This window comes from Chelonus insularis, unplaced genomic scaffold (genome assembly GCF_013357705.1).
Source record: "Chelonus insularis isolate UGA/USDA-ARS -01 unplaced genomic scaffold, ASM1335770v1 contig_131_pilon, whole genome shotgun sequence".
Lineage (NCBI taxonomy): Eukaryota > Metazoa > Arthropoda > Insecta > Hymenoptera > Braconidae > Chelonus > Chelonus insularis.
Window position 1 is genome coordinate 194,055 of NW_023276372.1, and position 23,380 is coordinate 217,434.

General features: G+C 29.3%; 5 protein-coding genes across 12 annotated transcripts; 3 read left to right on the plus strand and 2 right to left on the minus strand.

The window, feature by feature from the left end:
- The first annotated feature begins 7 nt into the window (after positions 1–7).
- Positions 8–3,959, plus strand: LOC118073315 (elongation factor 1-alpha). Of its 2 annotated transcripts, none has more exons than XM_035093737.1 (5): positions 8–160; positions 1,510–1,686; positions 1,772–2,380; positions 2,595–2,870; positions 3,078–3,959. In XM_035093737.1, the coding sequence occupies exons 2-5, from the start codon at positions 1,543–1,545 to the stop codon at positions 3,432–3,434; spliced, it is 1,386 nt and encodes a 461-aa protein (XP_034949628.1). In that variant the 5' UTR covers positions 8–160; positions 1,510–1,542; the 3' UTR covers positions 3,435–3,959. The 2 variants fall into 2 exon arrangements, with proteins under 2 accessions (XP_034949628.1, XP_034949637.1); XM_035093746.1 differs by having other exon boundaries at positions 58–82.
- A 359-nt stretch (positions 3,960–4,318) lies between these two features.
- On the plus strand, positions 4,319–5,335 carry mRpS14 (mitochondrial ribosomal protein S14). The gene is made up of 3 exons (XM_035093760.1): positions 4,319–4,494; positions 4,783–5,010; positions 5,085–5,335. The coding sequence occupies exons 1-3, from the start codon at positions 4,426–4,428 to the stop codon at positions 5,268–5,270; spliced, it is 483 nt and encodes a 160-aa protein (XP_034949651.1). The 5' UTR covers positions 4,319–4,425; the 3' UTR covers positions 5,271–5,335.
- Positions 5,336–5,728: 393 nt separating this feature from the next.
- LOC118072751 (uncharacterized) lies at positions 5,729–12,020 on the plus strand. Its single transcript, XM_035092855.1, is given in 18 exon segments — positions 5,729–5,870; positions 5,965–6,066; positions 6,148–6,411; positions 6,500–6,731; positions 6,820–6,955; positions 7,194–7,396; positions 7,465–7,777; positions 7,855–8,020; positions 8,096–8,185; positions 8,302–8,382; positions 9,457–9,696; positions 9,767–9,998; positions 10,222–10,357; positions 10,469–10,671; positions 10,828–11,140; positions 11,217–11,382; positions 11,455–11,544; positions 11,892–12,020. Coding segments are annotated over 16 exon segments (2,895 nt in total). The 5' UTR covers positions 5,729–5,870; positions 5,965–6,066; positions 6,148–6,183; the 3' UTR covers positions 11,958–12,020.
- On the minus strand, positions 11,985–14,922 carry LOC118073338 (gustatory receptor for sugar taste 64f-like). 5 transcript variants are annotated; one of them, XR_004691098.1, is made up of 11 exons: positions 14,748–14,922; positions 14,491–14,623; positions 14,307–14,425; positions 14,041–14,235; positions 13,671–13,951; positions 13,419–13,573; positions 13,176–13,341; positions 13,021–13,110; positions 12,864–12,956; positions 12,232–12,526; positions 11,985–12,138 (listed from the first exon to the last, which is right to left on the minus strand). XR_004691098.1 is itself a non-coding variant. In XM_035093770.1 (10 exons), the coding sequence occupies exons 1-10, from the start codon at positions 14,761–14,763 to the stop codon at positions 12,100–12,102; spliced, it is 1,287 nt and encodes a 428-aa protein (XP_034949661.1). In that variant the 5' UTR covers positions 14,764–14,922; the 3' UTR covers positions 11,985–12,099. The 5 variants fall into 5 exon arrangements, 2 of the variants coding, with proteins under 2 accessions (XP_034949661.1, XP_034949685.1); XR_004691097.1 differs by having other exon boundaries at positions 12,200–12,526; XR_004691099.1 differs by having other exon boundaries at positions 12,200–12,956.
- Positions 14,923–16,270: 1,348 nt separating this feature from the next.
- LOC118074102 (uncharacterized) lies at positions 16,271–21,767 on the minus strand. 3 transcript variants are annotated; one of them, XM_035095018.1, is made up of 6 exons: positions 21,706–21,767; positions 21,102–21,338; positions 20,848–21,030; positions 19,423–19,537; positions 18,204–18,440; positions 16,271–17,587 (listed from the first exon to the last, which is right to left on the minus strand). In XM_035095018.1, the coding sequence occupies exons 3-6, from the start codon at positions 20,848–20,850 to the stop codon at positions 17,523–17,525; spliced, it is 420 nt and encodes a 139-aa protein (XP_034950909.1). In that variant the 5' UTR covers positions 20,851–21,030; positions 21,102–21,338; positions 21,706–21,767; the 3' UTR covers positions 16,271–17,522. The 3 variants fall into 3 exon arrangements, with proteins under 3 accessions (XP_034950909.1, XP_034950906.1, XP_034950908.1); XM_035095015.1 differs by having other exon boundaries at positions 20,848–21,338; XM_035095017.1 differs by having other exon boundaries at positions 20,848–21,338; positions 21,579–21,716.
- Positions 21,768–23,380: the final 1,613 nt, after the last annotated feature.

Here is a 23,380-nt window from a genome sequence, read left to right on the forward strand (position 1 = left end):
TCTAGGTTCGAGATTATAGCCGGGAAGCCGTATGCGCATGTCAGTTTACTTGGTCGATCTCTTTCTGTCGTGGCATCTGGAGGTGAGTGGTTGTGTGTGCCTCTTGCACAGGAAGATAATCCAAAAATTAACCCACCAAGAAGTTGGCATCGACTCTTAGGTATTGAAAATAATCAAATCGGAAATATTTGAGAATTGTGTAGTGATAAAAGTTTGTGAAAAAAAATAATAATTCGCGGTGAAATAAACTTTCAAAGTTTGGCGCATGGTCTAACTTTTCATTCTGCCGGCTGCTTACATTTGTGCTTGCTACTGCACGAGGATTTATGATATTTTTGAGTTTCTTGAGTTTGTTTTTATCCTAGATCATGAAAAATCGCTCAAGAAGATTTTTTAAGGACTTGAGAATAGTAATTTTTAGTACTTTTTACGTATTTCGTCATTACGGGAACACTAACGCTTGCAGAATTACGACCAACCGGATGCAGTATGGCTACCGATTGTCATAAATGATATTCTCTTTGAAAAAATGTCTTGAAGACTTAGTATCTGATTCTTCTAACAGATTTATATTTTACTAAATGTTATTCTCATTTACGATTTTATTATTTTCAATACCTATCTTTTGTTATGTGTACTCCGACTTTCTATCTATTTCTAATTTAGTATCAATTCTCTTGATAGTTAATCGATGACCAGTGTAGTCTATTATTTACTTAGCATAATCAATTATTAAATTCAGTTATCTACTAATATTCCGTATTTTAAATCTTAATTTTTAAAATTTTTCTGTGTTGCAGAGATATTTTTAAATTCATTTCATCAAAATTGAGTCAAAATTCTCATAATGCAATCACAAATGATTCATCTTTTGTATGTTGCATAAAATTACGAAGTGCATACGGTTCAGAGACGATATAGTTCATTGATTTTTATTGCTTTACCTATGGTAGATTAACAAAGGAAAGGTTAATTTTATTGTCATCATTCAATGTATTTATAATTATTTAATCAATAAAATTAATCGGGTTTTCAGCTCAAAGTTTTTTTCCAATATTGATACATATTTTCTGATTTTGCAAAATAATCAGGCGTGATTTGTTACGCAATGTTCAATTAAAGCAGCTTAACTCAACATTATCGCAAGATTCTTATAACGCTAAGCGTCACGAATAATACAGTTATATCGTCGCCGTGAACTCGGGACATACAAAATGGCTGCCGGGCTGAATTCTCGAAGGTTCAGAGCATCGCCACGTGGACGCTCGAAGAAGACCCTCACGAATATCACATTTTTGTTCATGTGTTTTTAGTTATCAACTTATAAAAAGTATTAATGGCGTCATCGTCCTAGAGTAATAACAGCTATACATTAGAGAAATAATGCCTTATAATTTATTGTTAGATTAATTGTGCCATGTCACTAGAATATTTCTCTTACCATACTTCAACAATTACTCGCTTGGTTTAAATACATCGATTAATTATTTATCCTTTAATTTTCTTTAGTTTTTATCAGACTGAAAAAACCAAAAGTGCACCATGGGTAAAGAAAAGATTCATATTAACATCGTCGTCATTGGACACGTCGATTCAGGAAAATCTACTACTACTGGACATTTGATCTACAAATGTGGTGGTATCGACAGACGTACGATCGAGAAGTTCGAGAAGGAAGCCCAGGAAGTAAATACCCTTTTTATACAATGATAATTAACTCTAATTATATTATTAAAGAGTTTCACTAATAATTATTTGAATTATTTTCTAGATGGGAAAAGGTTCCTTCAAATATGCTTGGGTACTTGACAAATTGAAGGCTGAGCGTGAACGTGGTATCACCATTGACATTGCTCTCTGGAAATTCGAGACCTCTAAATACTATGTAACCATCATTGACGCCCCAGGACACAGAGATTTCATTAAAAACATGATTACGGGAACATCTCAAGCTGATTGTGCTGTGTTAATCGTTGCTGCTGGTACTGGTGAATTCGAAGCTGGTATCTCAAAGAATGGACAAACTCGTGAACATGCTTTGCTTGCTTTTACTCTTGGAGTCAAGCAACTTATTGTTGGAGTTAACAAGATGGACTCTACTGAGCCACCATACTCAGACACTCGTTTCGAAGAAATCAAGAAGGAAGTATCTTCATACATTAAGAAGATCGGTTATAACCCAGCTGCTGTTGCTTTCGTACCCATTTCCGGATGGCACGGAGACAACATGTTGGAAGCATCCACCAAAATGCCCTGGTTCAAGGGATGGAAGGTCGAACGTAAAGAAGGAAACGCTGAAGGTACAACTCTTATTGAAGCTCTTGACGCTATCTTGCCACCATCCAGGCCAACCGATAAGCCTCTTCGTCTTCCTCTTCAGGTAATTATATTATTCAAGATTTGACATTTAATAAAATTTTTAATAATAATAACAATTATAACAAATGATGAGAATATTTAAACTTCATTCGCGGTTTCCACCGGAGAATCTTTTGATTTGGTGATGGTAGAAGACGTCTGATTCCCTTAATAAATATAATAAAATGATGACATAAATTAGAATAGAATCAACAAAAGAGTTATTTATATTTCAGGATGTATACAAGATTGGTGGTATTGGAACAGTACCTGTCGGTCGTGTCGAAACTGGTGTTTTGAAACCAGGTATGGTTGTAACATTCGCACCAGCTGGACTTACCACTGAGGTAAAATCCGTTGAGATGCACCACGAAGCTTTACCTGAAGCTGTCCCCGGAGACAACGTTGGTTTCAACGTTAAGAACGTCTCTGTCAAAGAATTACGTCGTGGTTATGTTGCTGGAGACTCCAAGAACAATCCACCCAAGGGTGCTGCTGATTTCACTGCCCAGGTAAATATTTTTTTTTAATTATATGTATATATAAAATTATCATTTTTCCTGAAATAAATCATGATGAGAATAATTATCCTTCATTCGCGGTTTCCACCGGAGGAGCATAATTCTAATGACGGTTGAAGATGTCTGAATCATTCATTTATAATAATTTTTTTATGATTAAAAAAAAAACATGACTTAACGAAAACTACTTTTTTTTAGGTTATTGTTTTGAACCACCCCGGTCAAATTAGCAATGGTTATACGCCTGTATTGGATTGTCACACAGCCCATATTGCCTGCAAGTTCGCAGAAATTAAAGAGAAATGTGACCGTCGTACAGGAAAAACAACTGAAGAAAATCCCAAAGCCATCAAGTCAGGAGATGCAGCTATTGTTAACTTGGTACCAACTAAACCTCTTTGCGTTGAAGCTTTCCAAGAGTTCCCACCTCTCGGACGTTTTGCCGTTCGTGACATGCGTCAAACAGTTGCTGTTGGTGTCATCAAAGCCGTAACATTTAAAGATGCTACTGGAAAAGTCACCAAGGCCGCAGAGAAAGCTCAGAAGAAAAAATAACCAGTTTCGCGCAATTGAGCCGCCGGGTGGATGCCGGCATATAGTAGCACAAGTAATTTGTCGTCTCTCTTTGAGCCCCTCGAGCAAAAGACAGGAGATGCAGTCGTTGACAGCCATCATTTTCGCGAGATCATTAAATTTGGATGGTTCCAGGACTCAAGAAGCTAACAAAAAACCTCGACGGTTTATTGTTCCTGTAAGAAGTAGAGAACCGACCAAGACATCGTGTTTCTTCAGCAATCAATTGACTTGTCTTTCAAAACGTTTTCTCCGACACTCTTTTCATCGCAAGGAATTCCGAAGGAAAGGAGAGCTGGTGGAAACTTGCAATTTTTTGTTTTACTTTTTTAGATTTTAACGCGTTTCCCTGTCAGCACGAGTGGCGTAAAGATTGAACTCAAACTACGCGAGCTATTATATACACCTGTCTCTCAACAACATCAATACCATAATTTAGCTCGGCTTAATTATATTTTCTAATTATTATACGGAAATAAATCCTATATCTGCGATACTCGAAAAAAACATTTCATTATTTTTTTATTTTTTACATCACTTCATCCATTTCTTAATTTGATTAATAACTTTTCTATTTCAACACTCAAATAACCTATCCAAACTTTGCTCAATCAGCTTGATCATCAACTATTGAGTATATTACTTTATTTCCATTTATTATATTAATTAATGTTATGTTAAATAATAAAGCGGGCTCAATTTTATAATGCTAACAATTTGAAGAAAAAATTTTCATACATTCTTCTGATAATTGATAATTAATTGTGGCAGTATGCTGTACATATATATAATAAGGTGGAATTAAAATCGTCTGAAAACCAATAAAAGCGAAGCTGGAAATAAATTATGTCTACTTAATTTTAAAAAAAATATATAAGAACCTAATAAAATTAGAGTTCCATTTTTTTTATATTGATCTACACAGTACATTTTCTTGAGCTTCGTAGTTGATCAGCTATATAGTAGATTAAACATGGCCGGGTTGACATCGTTCATGAAGAATTGTGTTAAATTTTCATTGTTTAATACACGGACATTCCCTGTAAGTCTTACTAATTATTTAGAAAATTGTTTTTTTTAAATATTGTTTAATTTTTTTAAACAATAATCAATTCTATAGTTTTAAATATATCAAAAAGTTATCCTAACCTCAATTTTGTTTTACATACAAATACTGTCTTTCTGTTTATACAATCTAACTATTCTAATAAGTTATTTAATAGTGACAAGTGTTAGATTTGTTCATTAGAATTTTTTATTAAACAATTATTTTTCTTTAACCATGATTGTACACACGGTAAATATAACCTATGGAACTTTTATTTATTAGGTACAGCTTTTAAGGAATAAATCTGACAACACTAGTATCCCGGTTCCAACGATTAAATCAAAAACTGATGCTCCACATGATTTATGGGTTTACCGAAAAGATAAATATATAGATGCCAGAATGTTAAGAGATGTTAAAAGAAGGAAAACTCATGCAGAGTATGCTGCTCTACGTCCTCGAATAATGGCTTTGAAAAGATGTCCAGAAATTTTACCGCCAGAAATTATTGTACGTTGCTTTATTATCAGAAATATTAAATATTCATAAAAATATAAGTTTACAAATGATAATTTTTTTAATAGGCTGAAGCTGATGCATTATATAATGAAAAAATTCCGAGAACTACTTGTCAATTTCAATTAACAAAAAGATGTGCACTGACATCTCGACCTCGTGGAGTTGTATATAGATGGAGATTGTCCCGTTTTATATTTAGACGTATGATAGATTATAATACAATATCGGGACTTCAACGTGCTATGTGGTAGACTACAACACTCAATAATGTATTAATTTATAAAAAATAAAACAAATATATAGGTATTATTCATAAGTTTATTCATCTATTGATAGTTTAATTGCATGATCTGGAAATCAGAGTGAATAAATTATTTATATTTAAAATTGAAAGATATAATACACAATTTCCTCAGGATTAGACAAAAGTTTCCTAGACATTGTGATAAACAACTGTCCACATATTATCCGTAGAAAATTTAAAACACGAGTGAATTATAATTTATAATTGTATTTGTAAATGATATAGAATCTATCTGATTCTACATGCATTTTATAGAGCGCAGGTGCGCAGATGAGCATGAGATCTAAACTCAAACAGTTTTGCTTCAAATGTAGAAGAGTTAACTTCCTTCAAATATCTTTTCTTTTAAATATTTTCTATGATAAAAAAATAAATTTATTTAATTATTATAATTAAATGTTTATTTTTTATTTATAAGATTTTTTTCATTTTCATTTTTGTACGTGAATAATTAACTTTTAACTTTTTTAAAATAGAACTTGAAACAATTTTTCAAAACAAACATTCAATCTTAATAGAATAACATAAACTAATTCTTACAAAAATGGTATGTATTTTAATAAGATAACTTTCCTCATGATCTTTTAGATAATTACAAGTACAAATAAATGAAACTATCTTTTGATTTTTTCATTAATCAGCTCAGGTATCACTATTTTTCTATCAAGTTCAACGTGGTAGAGATCATAACCGTCACACCTCTTCATAATTAATTAACGAATGCGATACTATCCATACTGTAGGTAATATTTCGCACCATCATTTTTTTTTATAGTTTATTTCTTTTTATTCTACAATCAATTTTCACAGTAAACTCTTTTTAGTTAGTTGAATATATCCACGTAAAATAGATAGTGGGTATGATGTTAAATCCTAAAGAGACTCCTAATGATGACAAAACTCGGCGTAACATTACTGGAAGAAGTGTGAACCAGAAAATTTGGCCTTTCTTGGAGATTACATCTAAAGAAGAAACTACTGAACCAGTTCTTTGTTCTTTTCACCAACCATCAACTAATTCGAATAGAATAGTGAAGCCATTCTTAGAGAGAAGTGAAATAAACAGTCGACGTAGTGATTTAGAGAATGTAATGTGTTTAACTTTATTTTTAAATCAACTAAATTTAAACGATAATATTTTGATTAAATGAAAAAATAACTTGTATTTTTCTACAGGACTTAGAATGTTTTCATTGTGCCATGGGAGCAATTTTAGGAATAGCTCAACTATTTGGAGTACTACCACTTTCCGGAATAAGGTCGTCTTCACCCAAGAAACTCAGTTTCAATTTACGTTCTTCTAGAACTCTTTACAGTTTTTTTATTATGTTTTTATTAATATTTATGGCAGTGGTATCTTTAATGCATATGATAAAAACATTAAGGGCTGATACATTTGGCAAACATGGTAATAATTAAGTATTTAGTATTCAATTAAGAATATATCACTAAAAAGTATCATTCCAATTTGTTGAAATATTTTATGATACTTATAGGTGGGATTGGAGCTGCAACAGCAGGTGCCATCTTCTATGGTAACAGTCTTTTTGGTTTAGTGTTATTCATGTGGCTATCCCCCCGGTGGATTTCACTCCAAAAAGAATGGCGATCAATGGAGCTTTATCTTGGAAGGTTAAAAAATTGAGCTGACCATAAAACTTATCAATCAATATCAGTATTACAATCGTGTGAACATAATCATTACTTTAATACTTTCTTTTTTTCTATGATTAACATACACCAGTTGCGTATTCGTGATATTCCATTATACATTATTAATCATAATCGCAAATATATTGGTTTATAAAAGTTCTAACGAGATACATGTCCATGCGATCTGATAATCTATGTTGATTATTTTTCGATGTAGGTGTAAACAATCCAGACCTAGACTACGTTGGAAATTTAAATTGATAGCAATCATTGTCATGAGTATTGCACTTATTGAACATATTCTTAGTATTATTAATAATGTACCTGAAAAAGATGTAGCGGCTTTAGAGAAAAATGCCACTTGGAAAAGTTATTTAAGAATCTATACAATCAATTCGCATGGTTTTGTACTAACTACTTGTAAGTATATTTAATATTTCAGTTAAATCAAACTAGAAAAGATTTATAATAATGATTATTTAATGCAGTTAATTATAATATTGGACTGGGTTTATTTTTATTTATAATAAGCAAAATTGCTACTTTTCTATGGAATTTTACGGATTTATTTATCATGTTGGTATCAACGGGTTTAGCAGAAAGATATAAACGCCTAAATCATATTTTACTGAAGAGCTCCAATACAAAAATTGCGAATTTAGATTGGCGTGAGTTTAGAGAATATTATGCCTCTCTTAGTGCATTAGTAAAACGGACAGATAATGATATTTCTCCAATTATTTTACTATCATTTGTTAATAACTTATATTTTATTTGTCTTCAACTTTTAAATGGCTTATCGTAAGTTTTAAATACAGAATATTATTACAATATTTGTTAATGATATTGATGATGACTGATGAATATTTTTACAATAGGATTGAAGATAATGGACTGTTAAATTCAGTATACTTTTTTTTTTCTTTTGCTTTTCTCGTCGGAAGAACAGTTGCTGTGACTTTATTTACTGCTAGGATAAATGATCAAAGCAAGATTGTGCTGCCAGTACTCTACAATTGTCCTGGATCGAATTATACCATCGAGGTTTGACCTGTTTACTTTTTTAGAATTATTAATATGATCGTGAATGATTAATTATCTTTGTGTTATGGTTTGTAGATTCAACGATTACAATTCCAGCTCACAAGTGATGATATTTGTTTAACAGGATTAAAGTTTTTTTCCATTACTCGAAATTTTATGCTTGCGGTAAATGATTTTCTTTTACGAGTACTCATTAATTATTTATATTTTTATGATCTCATTGAAAAAAAAATTTTTTTCTTAATGTTTGTTTACTTTAATCTTTTGAATAAATTACTTAGGTCGCTGGTGCTATTGCTACATATGAAGTTGTTTTACTACAATTCAACGTGGCTATGAATCAATGAAAACTCAATGAACTTGTAAAAATTTTATCCAAAATATAATCTTTTAATTCATTTATACTCTGCCACAATAAAAATAATGTTATTTATCGGATAAAGAGTAATTATTTCAATTATTTTTATGTTGGCTGTCATTAATTAATTTGTTAAATATGTTAAGTCATCTCTGAGCTATTAAGAAGGGTAGCATAATTTATGATTCTATTTATTCATGAGATATTTTTTTATACTCAAAACTTCCAAATTAAGAAAATTTATGGCATAATACATAAACTTAGTAATTTTTTTATTAGACATTCATTTTATCTTATTAATATCACATTAATTTTTTGCAGTATTCATTTTCAACAATAAGCAATAAAAAAAATTTAAATATTTTCATCATCAAAAATAGTAAAGTCATTATTATTGAATCATTTTTATTTTATTAATACACTTGAATTTTATTTCTTTTTTGTTCTTATAAATTAAAAAATGAATTTGTTATTACTGCGTAGATGCTATTCTTTACTTTGAATTATTCAATCGTTCATTAATTTCTTAAAATAGAAAGATGAAGTATACAACTATTTCATGCTAGATAATAGTTTCATTGAAGCTTAAATAAATACTCGTCAGTGCATTATCCATAGGAAATTCAAAATACAAGCACATTGTACTTACTTTTGTATTTGTGAATAATACAAAGTGTATTTAATCCTATGTATATTTAAAGAGCGCAGGTGCATAGATAAGTACGAAACTAGAAGTTAATCAGGCAGTTAAATTTCAATTCTAAAAGAGTTAGTCTTCAAAAAACTTTTATGCAGTGTATTAGCTTCAAACATCAAATTATAAACTGTTGATAAAAAAAAATTATTTCAATTATAATTAAATATAAAGTATAATGAATTAATATGATATAAAAAATTTCAAATCTTGATATCTATTAAGTCCTGTAAAATAATTATACTATGATGTTTATGAACAAGATTAAAAACATACGACATTGATCGATCTTCCAGGTAATGGTTTCCATCATCATTCTCTGTCTGTATTTTTCTTTTATGAAGCATTCATTTTCTACAATAAATATTTCTCTGCAGTTAGTAGCAAATGTTTCTACAGAAAACAATGAGTATAGTACTGTATACCGATAATTCTTTGAACAATGAAATAAATCAAAATAGTAGAATTTTAAAAAATACTAGTATGAAAATGTGGCCTTTTGTGGAGATGCGGAATAAAGTAGACTCTGGTAATCCAGTGTTTTATTCATTCAACCAGCCATCAGCAGCAAAATCACGTTTGGAAACAACTGAAGAAAATACAAACGATAAAGCAACAAAAAGTGTATGATTATTGAAATTATATAATAAATTATTGTAGTAAATTAGAGAAATAGTATTTCTATGTGTTATAGGATCCAGAATATTTTCATTGTGCAATAGGTCCAATTTTAGGAGCAGCTCAATTATTTGGAGTATTACCACTTTCTGGAATAAGATCATCTTCACCACAAAAACTCCAATTCCAGTTATATTCATTCAGAACTCTTTACTGTGCAATTATGATAGTTTTATTGATCTTCATGACAATCACATCAATATTGCATATGTTTAAAAATTTAAAATCAGATAAAATTGGACTTAATGGTAAGTTGAATAATTATTTATCAAAATTTGTTATTTAATGATGGTTGGGAAGAGATTGCTCACCAAAAGCCCTTACTTTCTTTACCTACTAAGTATAGAATATAAAAATATGCATTACTATGGATCAAACTCCTAGAGGAATCAAAATTTTCATTGCTTAAGTTTAATTGAAAAATATTGCATTGTACTGTGTTATTGGAATTTAATTATTATAATCCAACAGATGGAATTGCAGCAGCAACAGCAGGTGCTATCTTTTATGGAAATAGTCTTATCGGTTTGGGAATGTTCATGTGGTTATCACCCCGATGGATTTCACTCCAAAAAGAATGGCGATCAATGGAGCTTTATCTTGGAAGGTTAAAAAATTGAGCTGACCATAAAACTTATCAATACAATTGCTTGACCATGTGAATAGCATTTTTATATTTCTTAATTCATGATTAATGTTTATTTGCTAATTCTTGCAGGTGTAAATCATGTAAACCTAAACTTCGTTGGAAATTTCGGATCATAACAGTTGTTATTATGGGTACTGCCCTTTTGGAACATGTTATTAGTATTATTGTCAACATACCAGATAAAGACATCGCTGCTCTTAATAAAAGTACAACCTGGGAGGATTATGTGAGAATTTATTCTATTAAATCTCATGGTTTTATTCTTTCAAGTCGTAAGTGAATTTGAGAATTATATTAAACTCTATTTTTTTCTGACCTTTGATGATTCAATATTAAATGTTGGCTATTATTAACGTTATAAAAAATATTGATTACATTTTTTTTTAGTATTAATACTTATTGTTTTATGTTATTTACTTTTTCTTTAGTTGATTATAATATTAGCCTGGGAATATTTTTATTCATCATCAGCAACATAGCAACATTTACATGGAACTTCACAGATGCATTTATTATGCTAATATCAACAGGTTTGGCAGAACGTTATAAGTATTTGAATAATGTTTTATTGAATTATTCTGAAGAAAAAGTTGCTACATTAGATTGGCATGAATATAGAAAATATTTTGCCTTGCTAAGTTCATTAGTAAAAAGAGTCGACAGTGATATTTCACCAATCATTTTACTGTCATTTATGAACAATTTATATTTTATATGTCTTCAACTTTTGAATGGTTTCTCGTATGTATTAATATCTAAATATTTATTGATACCTAAAAAAGCTGAATGCTGATCATGACATGCATATCTTTTGTAGATTCGATGAGACTGGAGTGTTACGATCAATTTATTTTTACTTTTCTGTCATTTTTTTGGTCTGCAGAACAATAGCTGTGATTTTACTTACTTCTAGAATCAATGATTACAGTAAAATTGCTCTACCAGTACTTTATAATTGTCCTGGATCCAATTTTACAATTGAGGTTAGTTTCTTTATTTATTATCTTGCATCAATAATGTTATCCTGGATGAGTAACTATTATACCATCTTTTAGACCGAACGACTGCAATTTCAACTTGTCACTGATGACATTTGTCTAACAGGTTTAAAGTTTTTTTCCATCACCCGAAAATTCATGCTTGCGGTAAGCATTGTTTATTAATTATAAATATTCATAAATTATTTTTGGACAGTTCTTTATTCATATAATTCAACAACAGTCACAAAAAATCAGTGTAAAGAATACAACTATTGACAAGGATATTGTTCTAGATATTCAAAAATCTAATATTTATGAGTTAGATTATTTGAAACCAAATAAAAGTAAATAGCTAGTTCTAACTTGTCAATAGTTACACATTTTACTCTATGATCATTACACTTATTTTAAAAATTTTGAAATAAATAACAAATATTTTAATAACTCTACATAACAACGGAGATGTCAGATATTTTCACTCTAACGATTAATTTAGCATTTTAATTACACAGGTTGCTGGTGCAATTGCTACTTATGAAATTGTACTTTTACAATTCGACGTCGCTATGCATAAATGAAAAGTATTGGTAAGCTTTTTTATGTGAATGCCAGAGATAATCTTTTAATTTGTTTATGTTGTATCATAATAAAAAATAAAATTTTTTATCATGCAGCAAGTGATTATGATTACTATGTTTTTTATATGCAGTCCCCATTAATTTACACACGCTCGTCTCCCTGGATACAATACTGCGCTTTCTAAAACATTAAAAAATTCTTAAGTTAATAAGATAATGGTCAGATAAAATTTTTTACATACATTCATCAATTTATGTTACGTCGTTTTTCGACCTTGAAATTCTGGAGTAACAGACATATGATATGATAAATAAAACTGATGTTTTTTCCATAAAATTTCTCATCTTCATACGGTTTTTTATAGATATAACAATTTTATTCTCCACCCTGCCGATACGAAAGAGGTTAAACCCTCAATAACCATAAAAATTGATGAAAAATGTGAGGTTACATTCATTTCTTATGATGAATGGTTGGCTGTGACTGATTCAATACTCCTTATGATCAATGGTTGGTTGTGATTGATACAATGTCCTTCTTAGATGTGCAATTCAAATTCCATCTCGTACTAAAAAGAATAGAATCGAATTGGAGATAGAAGAAAATAGATAACAAACATAGTCAATTTGGCAGTCGATGCAGAAGAAGAGGAAGAAGAAGAAGAGAGAGAGAAAAATAGAAGAAGAAAATTCAACAGTTGGTCTTAAGTATAGGATAGTGACACAGAACTATGATGAAGAAGACTAGATCAGATTCATAATTAGAAAAAATAGCGAAGAAAAATTGCAAAAAAGTAGAAATTGTGACGAAGCAAAAATGCTTCATGATAACAGAAGAAAAATGACAAAAGGCGAGTTTTGAAAACTGATGAAAAATATGATGCGCTTCGATGACAGCTACTTCACCTCACAAGCGTTGGTGATATTTATATGTGATGCTTGTTGAACTGCACTAAATTGTACAAGAACAATTTCGTATGTAACGATAGTTCCTGCAACCTAATAAATATTGAATTAGATCAGGGAAATAAATTTAATAGCAAGATAACTACACTTCACTTACTGTAAGAACAAAACTTCTAGTAATTGAAAAAAACTTCATGCCAGTTAAACCAATAAAGTCAGTTGTTACTTGTGTTAAAAATCGTATAACCTGAAAGATTATTGATTGATAGATAATAAATTCTAAAACAATCATACTTAAATGATGAAAATTACCTCAGTGGAATAACTGGCGGCATTAACACTATAAAGAACTGGTGCAGGAAGCACAGATTCATCATGAACAGCAGCTGCTGATAAACAAACAGCAGTAGTTCTTGCAAGAAGAAATCCAAAAGAAAAACATAAATAGATTGTTCTCATAACACTTGTAGATATTCGGCTAAAACATTAACTTTTGAAAAAATAGATCTCAACAAATGAATAAAATTTTCTATGTAATGTGAAAAGAGTAATTACTCAAATGAATACATCAGCTGGAGGCAGATAAAATAAAGATCCGTGCCAAAAGATAAAAGGGTAATGACGGAGATATAAGAATCAACTTGTCGAGTTAGATTGGCAAGATTATTGTAATCGATTCTTGCGTGGGACCACCACCACTCAGGCATTGTCTAAAAATAAAACAAATAATTATCTAGTTACTTTTTGTTTATTTTTAACAAACAGAAAATGATAAATTTTAATGAAATTTTTAGGTACATATTTTACCTTATTCTTAACAGAATTTAAACGATCATTGAGTTGACTAAAGTGATAAGTCAAAGCTGTACTTAAAAGAATTATAAATAGATCCATAAAGTTCCATGAGAATGTACTAAATACATGACCAAATTGAACTATAATTCCTTTCCATAATGCGTAAGATGTTCGATTAAACACTTGAGGATATTGGGTTTTGTAATAAACTGCAGCGATATTTTTGTCACCTCGATAATTTGCACATTCTGTTGCACTTATGTATCCCGAAGCAAGAGAAAAGGTGTGCTCAACTGAAATTGCATATTGATTATTTTATTTTAGGAATAGTTTCTAATTTAATTTGAATTACAATCTCAGTTAATCAACTTCAATGATTTACCGACAGCTAAAATCATGATAATAGCAGTGATAGTTTTAAATCTGGTAGTTAAGTTAAATTTAGGAGGACGACGATGACGAGTTGCTAATTCACGTTCAACTTTTTCCCAAGAACTTGCAAATTCTGGCCATTTTGTAGCAAGTCTTAGAAAGATTATACTTGTCAAGCAAGTAGTTATAGAAAATACAAGTGTTGCTAAAGAGAAATTTATTCATTTAGTCATAAAACTTTTATTTAAATAAATAAACATTTAAAAAATACTTTACTCATTTTAGTTGTATGAAATTCTGATGAAAATAAACGAACGGTACTGGCAATTGCTAAAAAAATTGACATTCCCAATACTACAGCTGCATATAATATTTTGAAGCTTCTCCAGGTAAATCTGTTAGTGAAATTTCAGAAATCAATGTTTGTGTTAAAAACTTTTTTAAATAATTCCCAACTTACCTGAGACCTGAAGTATCTTTTGAATTGATTCCATTTACAGGAAAGAGAGCGAAACATTGTGCAAGATAAATAACGGGTCTGAGAGCAACATGAAGACTATCAGCATTTTGCATAGGGCATCCTGAGTTCCGCACTAATTGATTTAATTATTAAATATGGAGATTTATTTATTCAAAGACTATTCAAATGATTTATTAACTAAACATACTGAAAATTTAGGCGAATTTTTGATTAATAATAGAATCAATAATTCTTACTTTCAGGTTGTATCATTTGACTTGTCCGGGGATTCCACTTGCCCAGCGATGAATCATAGGAAAAAGCTCTAGAAATGACTCGACAATTTGGATTATGATAATAAATTAATAAAAACAAAAGTTGAAATATTATTATTGAAAGAGTATTTTTCTAGTAGATGATCGAAAGTGAATACACCACAGATCAGAACAGATGTATGAATAATGGTCTAAGGTTTCTGAATAGAAAATAAAACGAATGACCACAATTTACATCTTGATAGATCTACGAATTATTTGTTTAATCGAGTACTTCGTTATTTCAAAGTATCATCATCAAAGTTCTGTGATAGCTCAGGAGAAAAAGAGTTTAATAATTGTCAGTTAAAGTAATAGACAGGTGTACATAAAAAGAATTGTTTATTCTATTCTGTTCAATGGTGTAATCGTTCTTCTTGTACTAAATATACTTGCTTGTTTTTTATTTCAGCTGCTATGAAAGCTGGTTTAATAGCTTTTTCTTCAATAGTTTTTGTAGCCATTTTATTCAATAATTCGGTTAATAAATTTTGATCAGAATTAGTAACTGCTGAAAAAATAAATATTAGTTATTGAGTAATTGATTAGAGCAATACTTTAAACACCAAAACCAAAGAAGCCGAAGGTAGAATGGATTGATAATATTTCTGGTGTATATCAGAACTCTCAGAAATTGATTCACGCAACGATTGACGCTCATGATGACCTGGCCTAGCATGTTATTGTACATTGAACATAAAAATGACATCTGCAAACTCACACTTAACGTGATATGAGTAATAACGTATTCTCTAATGTAAGTAATAGTTAACTGTGAATTGTAAATGAGAGCAGCTGGAGTGGTATCTCTTTCTAATCGCATCCAGTATCTCATCGCAAACACTGATAAACCATAGTTTTATTAATAATTTCACAACAATTCTTTGATCTTTAGATATTCAATATTTATTTAACATTAAAATTAATCCTTAATCGTTATCTTACGTTATTTAAATCTCTTGAACCATCTATTAGTAGTTTTTTTTATTAAAATAATGATTGAGAATTATGAGTAGTCTATCATGCATTTTTTTTGATTTCTTAGTATTGATGTAATTATTTATACAATAAAAAATTAAAGCTCTAATGGAAATTGAAGTGATATAAAATTAACTTCTATAATTTATTTTTAATCAATATTCTATCAAAAGAGTAATTCTATAAAGTTACTGAATAGTATTTCAACTCTATATCTAACATTGATTTTTCATCAAATATAAAACTAATATCTATGACTTCCTATATTATTTTCTATCCCTTGCTTGATTCGTTTCAACTATTTTATTCCATAGTAGAAAATTTCAATAAATCGGTTTCTTCATGTACAGGCTACGCCCATTAAACTATTTGATAGTTGTTGGAGAAAAAATAAATTTGAAGGACAATGAAACAATAGTATTTTTTATGAGTAGAGAAATATATGTGACATTTTACAAGCATGCTGTCGTAAAAAACAAAGTCCATTATCATTTTATATAAAAACATGTTTATTTGACACATTTACTACAATTTGTTATATGTATTCTCCAGAGGCTATAAAAATCCATGTGTGTTTGTAAAGTAGTCTATCGAGTCATTGATTTTAACGAAGAACAATCAAAAGTTCTTGTTTTTTTTTTTAAAAAAGAGAGCACATTATTTTTAGGATTGGAGTAATTAATGAGATTATAAAATAATATCGATTCGCTTTAATAAAATACTACAATTGACTAGAGTAATAAAAGTAAATAATTATTGTTTATAAAAAAACATTTTAAAGATGAATTCGTTTTAGCTGTGGTATTTATAATTATTTCTTACAACTTTTTCGTATACATTTAATACATACAACTTCTACTGATGATTTTATTGACGCGATCAATACGTAAAAATAGTTTTACTCAACGTGGGTCCTTCATTTATGTAACAACCTCTGAGTCACGTAAATTTTTAACATGATAGTTAATTTTACATTATTGAATATAAAGTTCTATTATTAATTTTCATCTAATGTATTATTTTTGTGCGGTCTCTTCCATTTGACAGTGCAATAATATCTTTAAACCACAGCTTTAATACTATTGAAATGAATATGATGAATATAAAAAATTAGATTTTAAAAAAAATAAAAAAAAAAAATACAATAAAAATGAGATTCAGCATTTGTACAATTTTTGCAAGTAATAATATTATTCTACTGACTAATCAATTCGTTATGTCAATGAAATTTCCATTGTTAACCGTAGAAATATTGACAATTAATTACCTTAGTGACTTATTCGTATTTTTATAACAATACGAGGTTAATACACAATATTTATCATCGAAAATACAAAAAATCCTTTACAATTAATAGATCTGCACCAGCAGATTTTTAAAACAAATATGTAACCATTAATTCTTTATGTAAATTTCCGCAATAATATTTAAAAACTTTTCTGTTAAAAATAATTGATTCAATATCACACAATAGTTACTTATTTTTTGTAGTGCTTACATGATTATTTACATATTCAGTTTCCTCTAACCTTGGTAATATCTCGATGAAAAATAATATTCTTTGTTTTTTTTTTTCTTTCTCATTGCAGTCTCAGTTCTCATCCTGCTTGATAGATGATAACAATATAATTATGTTATCATCTTGGAGTCTATAAATAGATTAAGTAACGAAACTGATCTTCCAGTCACAAGCAGATGAAAATCTTAGATAATTATCATGAAAGTTAATTCCTTCTTGCGTCAACCCATCTGTTCTTGAGATGTCGATGGTCCTGCTTGGTCCATTTCACTCGTGCCTGGTTGATCTAGAATCCGGAAACGATTAAATGTAATTACTAACCACAATTAACAATGTTAAAAATAATTGCATCAATTATAATTATTTTACAGGAAATAACAGTTCTAACTATTAAATAAATAAATGCAGAATGCAAAATAGTTTTAAAGTAATGGGATTTTATTTTGTGGTTTCGAATATCGACGTATATTATCGAAGAATAAATTTGTTCATTGAATTACGTCCTTAAGGAAAAATTCAATAGATAATTTGATAAGGATAGAAAAGCTAAAGGAGAAGATTTTTTTATCAAATTTATTCCAATTGATAAACTTTAAAAGAATGATTTATATGTTAAGAAATAATCTTTTATTTATTTAATTTTTTTTTATGAAGGCTGTTTCTTAATTCATACTTGTCTTCAATAACGATTATGTCATTAAATAAAGGGACTTGCATTGACCTAATTGTTTTATTTACTTATAATATCATCAGTTTAATTTATTCATAACTTCATGCATATGACAGAATTATATTTACCAATTTTATATTTGATTAACAATAAAATAAAATTATACTTTATTTTGGCTCTATTTTTTTGTTATTTTCAAGGTAGAATAAATGAAATTTAATTATTATTTTACCGTGCTGTGAATCAATAGAAAGAGCGTCAAGGCGAGAGGGTAAATTTGCCGTTCCAGTCTCGGCGTGTTGACTTAGAATATCGGGCATTGCATTCCTTCTTCCAGTTCTACCAGTTAACAGAAATTCCTTTGTCGTCTCACCATTGGAAATACTTCCTGGTGTCACAGCACCATCACCTCCACCACCTCCACCCTCAGCATCTGCCTCTGCACGTTTCTGCGACAGCATCCTCAACACTGAAACAATGTTTTGATTTTTATTTTACTAAGAACAATAGGAGGTGTAAGTGGAACACGTTCGTCAAACATTGAATGACGCTTTTGTACTCTTAAAGGAGTCACATGAGATCTTTGCTGTCAATTTAATGGAATTTTATAGACATTTCGTATCAAAAAGTTGAGCCAAGCATTATTGGATTTCAGTTGTATATTATATGAAATATAAATACACACTTTGTTAGTTTAATTAGAAATATAATTTATTGGAAAACTTATACGTTTAATCTTTTATTCCAGAGGGATTCAGTTAATAATGTTGTAAAAGAAAAAGAAAATAAGGAAGATAATTGAATAAAAAGACAGGACGTGAAGTAAAATCAATTATAGACAAAATTTTTCCCGCAACTGACGAGAGCTCTGGGATTGATTGAAGACAAATCTTTTTCATGTCAACGGAGAAATATGAAAATGAAATTTTCGTTATCTCTGGAAGCTTCATATCAGAATTTAGTGAACATAAAAATATCCCTTTTCACTTTAATAAAACTTGTTATTTTTTTTTTTTCTGTTAACAAATTTATCATTCATGACATAGACGCAATTTTTCATCAAAATGTATATTATGTCACGTAAAATTTATATGTTGCATCCAATTTTTCTTGGCTTCAACAAACAATTTGTTAGATTATCGAAACTGCATGTCGTATAAAAATCATCATTCTCATGCAGTAAAAACTGAAAAATTTACTAGGTATATAAATTATTATTCACAATAAGTTTTAATGGAGTAAGGTATTTTATTCTCGATTATTAATAATTCTATATAGCTAATAAATAATAATTAGTAGATTACTTATTTATTAATATGTTTGATTATTGTTGCAACTACCAAAAATATTTAAAAGTGGTTATAATTTATTTTTGATGTAAAGATGATGGTGGTGAGTAGCGCAAATATATTGTAGAAAAGCTTCACACTTTTATTTCAATAAATGGATACCTTTGGCACGAAGTCGTTTTTCTCGAGCACATCGTCTTGCTCTCCTGGTTATGATGGCGAATCTTGTCATTTTCATTGGCCCTTCGCCCTCACGTAAGAGTTTTCTCGGCTTCACCTGAGTTTATTTAAATTTTACATTGTGCCTACATCTATTACCCTAATTTATCACGTGAATTTTAGTCATAAAATAACCACCAAGTTAAGTATAGAGAACATATAGCTAAGCAGAATAAGAAAGGCGATTTTTCTTTATTATTTTTTTGTACTCATGTAAAATTCTGCTTAAAGCACGTCGTCAGTAGACACTTGGGTTATTTTTAGTGGGTCAGGTGGTTCATTGTGTGTACTTCTTGGTTTTTATCAGTTTGTCATATCGTAAATTGTACTTATCCAACTTATTACCATGTGTTTCTTCTTTTAAGTCAATAAAATTTTTGATTTTATACCTTATCATCAAATTTAGAATTTTGTTTTTTCAATTAATTATAAAAACACAAAAATCAAATTATAAATTGTAACATGAATTCAAATGTTTAAGGAATAAATGTAAATTTTACAAGCATGAATATGGATTCACAAAAAAATAATTCTATTGATTATTCAAAGCAAAAACTGGATTGAATTTAAAAATAACTCATCGTTCATTTGTTATTAATGTGAATTTTAAAAATACCATTTGCCAATACGTCACAATAATTAGGCTCAGTATTTATCTGCTTCGTTATTAAGTTGTCAAAACTACTCCATTATGTATTTAGTCATGTTTCCCACTGTTTTATTTCAAGAATTCTTTCTCTTCTGACAGTGTTAAATACTTTATTACTCAAAAAATATATGAAATTACTAGTGTAAATTATTGGTTGAAAATTTTTCATTATGAAAACCAGTTATTTATTTTAGTCTTATTATTCGTTTATCTACATGTGATAGAAATAATTTGATTACTTAATATATAGCGTTGTTAATTGATTTTCCTTGAAAATATTCTCAAAATTTCGTAATAAAAATACTAAATGACTAAACATATCTTTTATTAACATACACAAATATTTAAAGAGTTGTATTTTGAAAGAATATTACTGGAATATCTTTATCTCAAGTTTACTTGAATATAATCATTATGCATCCAAAATGTTGATTGAATTAATCAAATTTTATTTAACTATTTGCAGACATTTTGAAAAAAATATTGGCCGTTAACAGCAAAGGTTAAAAATTATTTAAACATAAACTATTTATTTTTTATCTATTCTGGAAGTGGCTTTCAAGAAAGAGTCAATATATATATAAATATAACGATTAAACAAAATATGATTCATCTTTTGTACATATAATACTACTGTCTCAAGATATTTGAGTTGACATAAATCATTAATGTGAATGAACGCATGGGATTAGAAGTATGTAAACTTTCTATTTACTCACCATTACTATTCTCAGTGATAACAGCCTGGTAGTACGATTTATGATAAGAAATAAGGTGTTTTTCTTCTCTGTTATTTGACTATGATGTACCAACTCAATCAAACGCGCTTGAACGTCTAAGAGAATCAATGTTTCATCTGTGATGAACAACACTTGTTCAGGCTTAAGCCAATTATAGATTGACTAAAAAGATTGATGTCGTTATTTTTTTTCACGTGCATAGAATCATAACCTTGATTAATCACAAGCACTACCTATTCCGTGATTTGAACGAAAACAAGGCCCACGTTTTAGTGGAATCAACGACCGTGTCAATGACAATGAACATTTGTCAGCTGTCTGGAGTAAAACTGCCCTTGCATATAGGCTTTCACGCACTAGATGACAGCACGTTCACGGCTTATCTCTTTTTGCATCTTGGCGTCTTCTTCAAATTTTCGCAAACCCATGTGCTTTCATAATCAAACAATTTCCCTCTTAATAGATTGGACCTAAATAAGCAACAAAATATATGTACAAATAATTATAGTCTAATATTTTGACATTAAATTAACAGGTTTTAATTCTTAAATACAGGTTTTAAAATATTGATCTCGTGACCATGAATAAATTAAAAAATGATATCTGTCCTTTACATTGGTATATAATTTTTAATCCTATTGTCATTCTATTCTTTTATGTAATTACATTTTCATTTTTTCATTTGATGTAATGGGAAAATATATTTTAACCTTTTTTAATGTTTAGATTTCTAAGTATTTTCTTTCATCCCTTTTTTTTGATTTATCTCACACTTCAAGAATTACTCGGAAACATTTAAAAAGAGAGAAAAAAAGAGATAATTATAACACTATCTACCTGTTTTACACACAATAATGTACGGATGAAATACTAATTACGTTTTTACTTGTGAAATTAGCCGAAACAGTTGCGAATTACCGACTACACCCGATCATATCCGAAGTTATTGCGCATGACTGTGAGTTCTCCAGTAAAATTATTTGAATCGCAAAAGATCTCCGACACACAAAAGAAGATTTTTAATTTATCATCATAAAACTGGTTTAATAAATAATAATATCGATCAATCAATATTAAATATTCTATAATTAAAATTCAATAAATATTAACACAATAAAAACCACCATAATATCAGAGGAAGTAAAATCAATCAAGTTATTTGTTATCATTTAAATTTATAATGAGTTTTGAAGCAAGATGTTATTTAATACTCAAACGTGAATGAAAGCGCAGTTCCATTTTTTAACATTGTGCATATATTGTTTACTTTCTAATGCAATGATGAGCTATTTTGCATTCATAACTTATTGATAATATGTAAATCAAAAATTAATTGCTTTGCTCTAAATAAAATTATTTATATAACAATGTTTTGTCACATCATAATTATAAGAAACATCAAACTTTAGATTATCATCTTGATGTAATTAGATATAATTTGTCCAAGTATTTAACAATCTGGTGTTTTTTTAAACATTATTCTTATTATTTTGCTAGTAGATAAAAATAAACCATTCGACGTATTTGAAGAGTAAGTTGGTAATTATAACGTTTATCACGAACCGTTTTACAGAGAAATAAAAAGCACATTCATTATTTGAAGAATCACTGTAATTACTATAATGTTAAAGTTTTTGTTTGATGTTCGGGCAACTGGAACATGTCGATGTAATGATCACTTTTCATTTCAAAAAAGATTAACTAAGTTGATCCTGAATTGAGGACGTCCAATTATTTCTAATTCTATTCAAACTCTAAAAAGATTGTAAATTTTCCTGAGACAGCATAATCATTGAATCTTTATATAGCATATTTGCTTTCACAATCTCAATTAAAATAAGTAGCATGACTTTGGTATGGTGTACGCCAAGTAGCGAGATCTACAAGGTCACATGACATATCACAAGTATGTTTAGAGTCTTGAGAGACTTAAAAGTTACATGAACGTTAGCCTTTCCCACTAGGGTGTTCAAAGCTTGAATAATATTAACTCTTGCTCGAAAATACTTGAATAACGAGCGTAAAGTTATTAGAAAAGCATGACGTACTTACAAACAGTATTGATAATACGTAAAGGAATATTATTTCCAAAAGAAGTTGCCAACAGAAAGTCTTAGTCAACAGGTAAAATTTGTCTTTGAGAAACCATAAATAATTTCTTCATTCTATGATGATGAAAAGTTGTTAAAAAATCATCCAGTTGTGTGTCTGTTGAAATATTTTCAAGTTAACGGAAGAAAGTGATGATTTTTTATTTTTGTTAGACCTAAAATTTGATTCTAATGAATATAACCAGGTCTATAAAAATTCTGAACCTTGTGATTGTCATTGGAACCACTAAAATTGCATCATTGATTCTATCTTTGATTAATTCAGGGATTGTATAATATCCCGAATACAAGAAACGTGTTTTTTTTTCCACGCATAAGATTCCAGGTAGCTATGGTTTAGCTTTGATTGTCAAGGTGTTTCCTGAATACTGATATTTTTGATTCTGAAGTGATCATGCTGG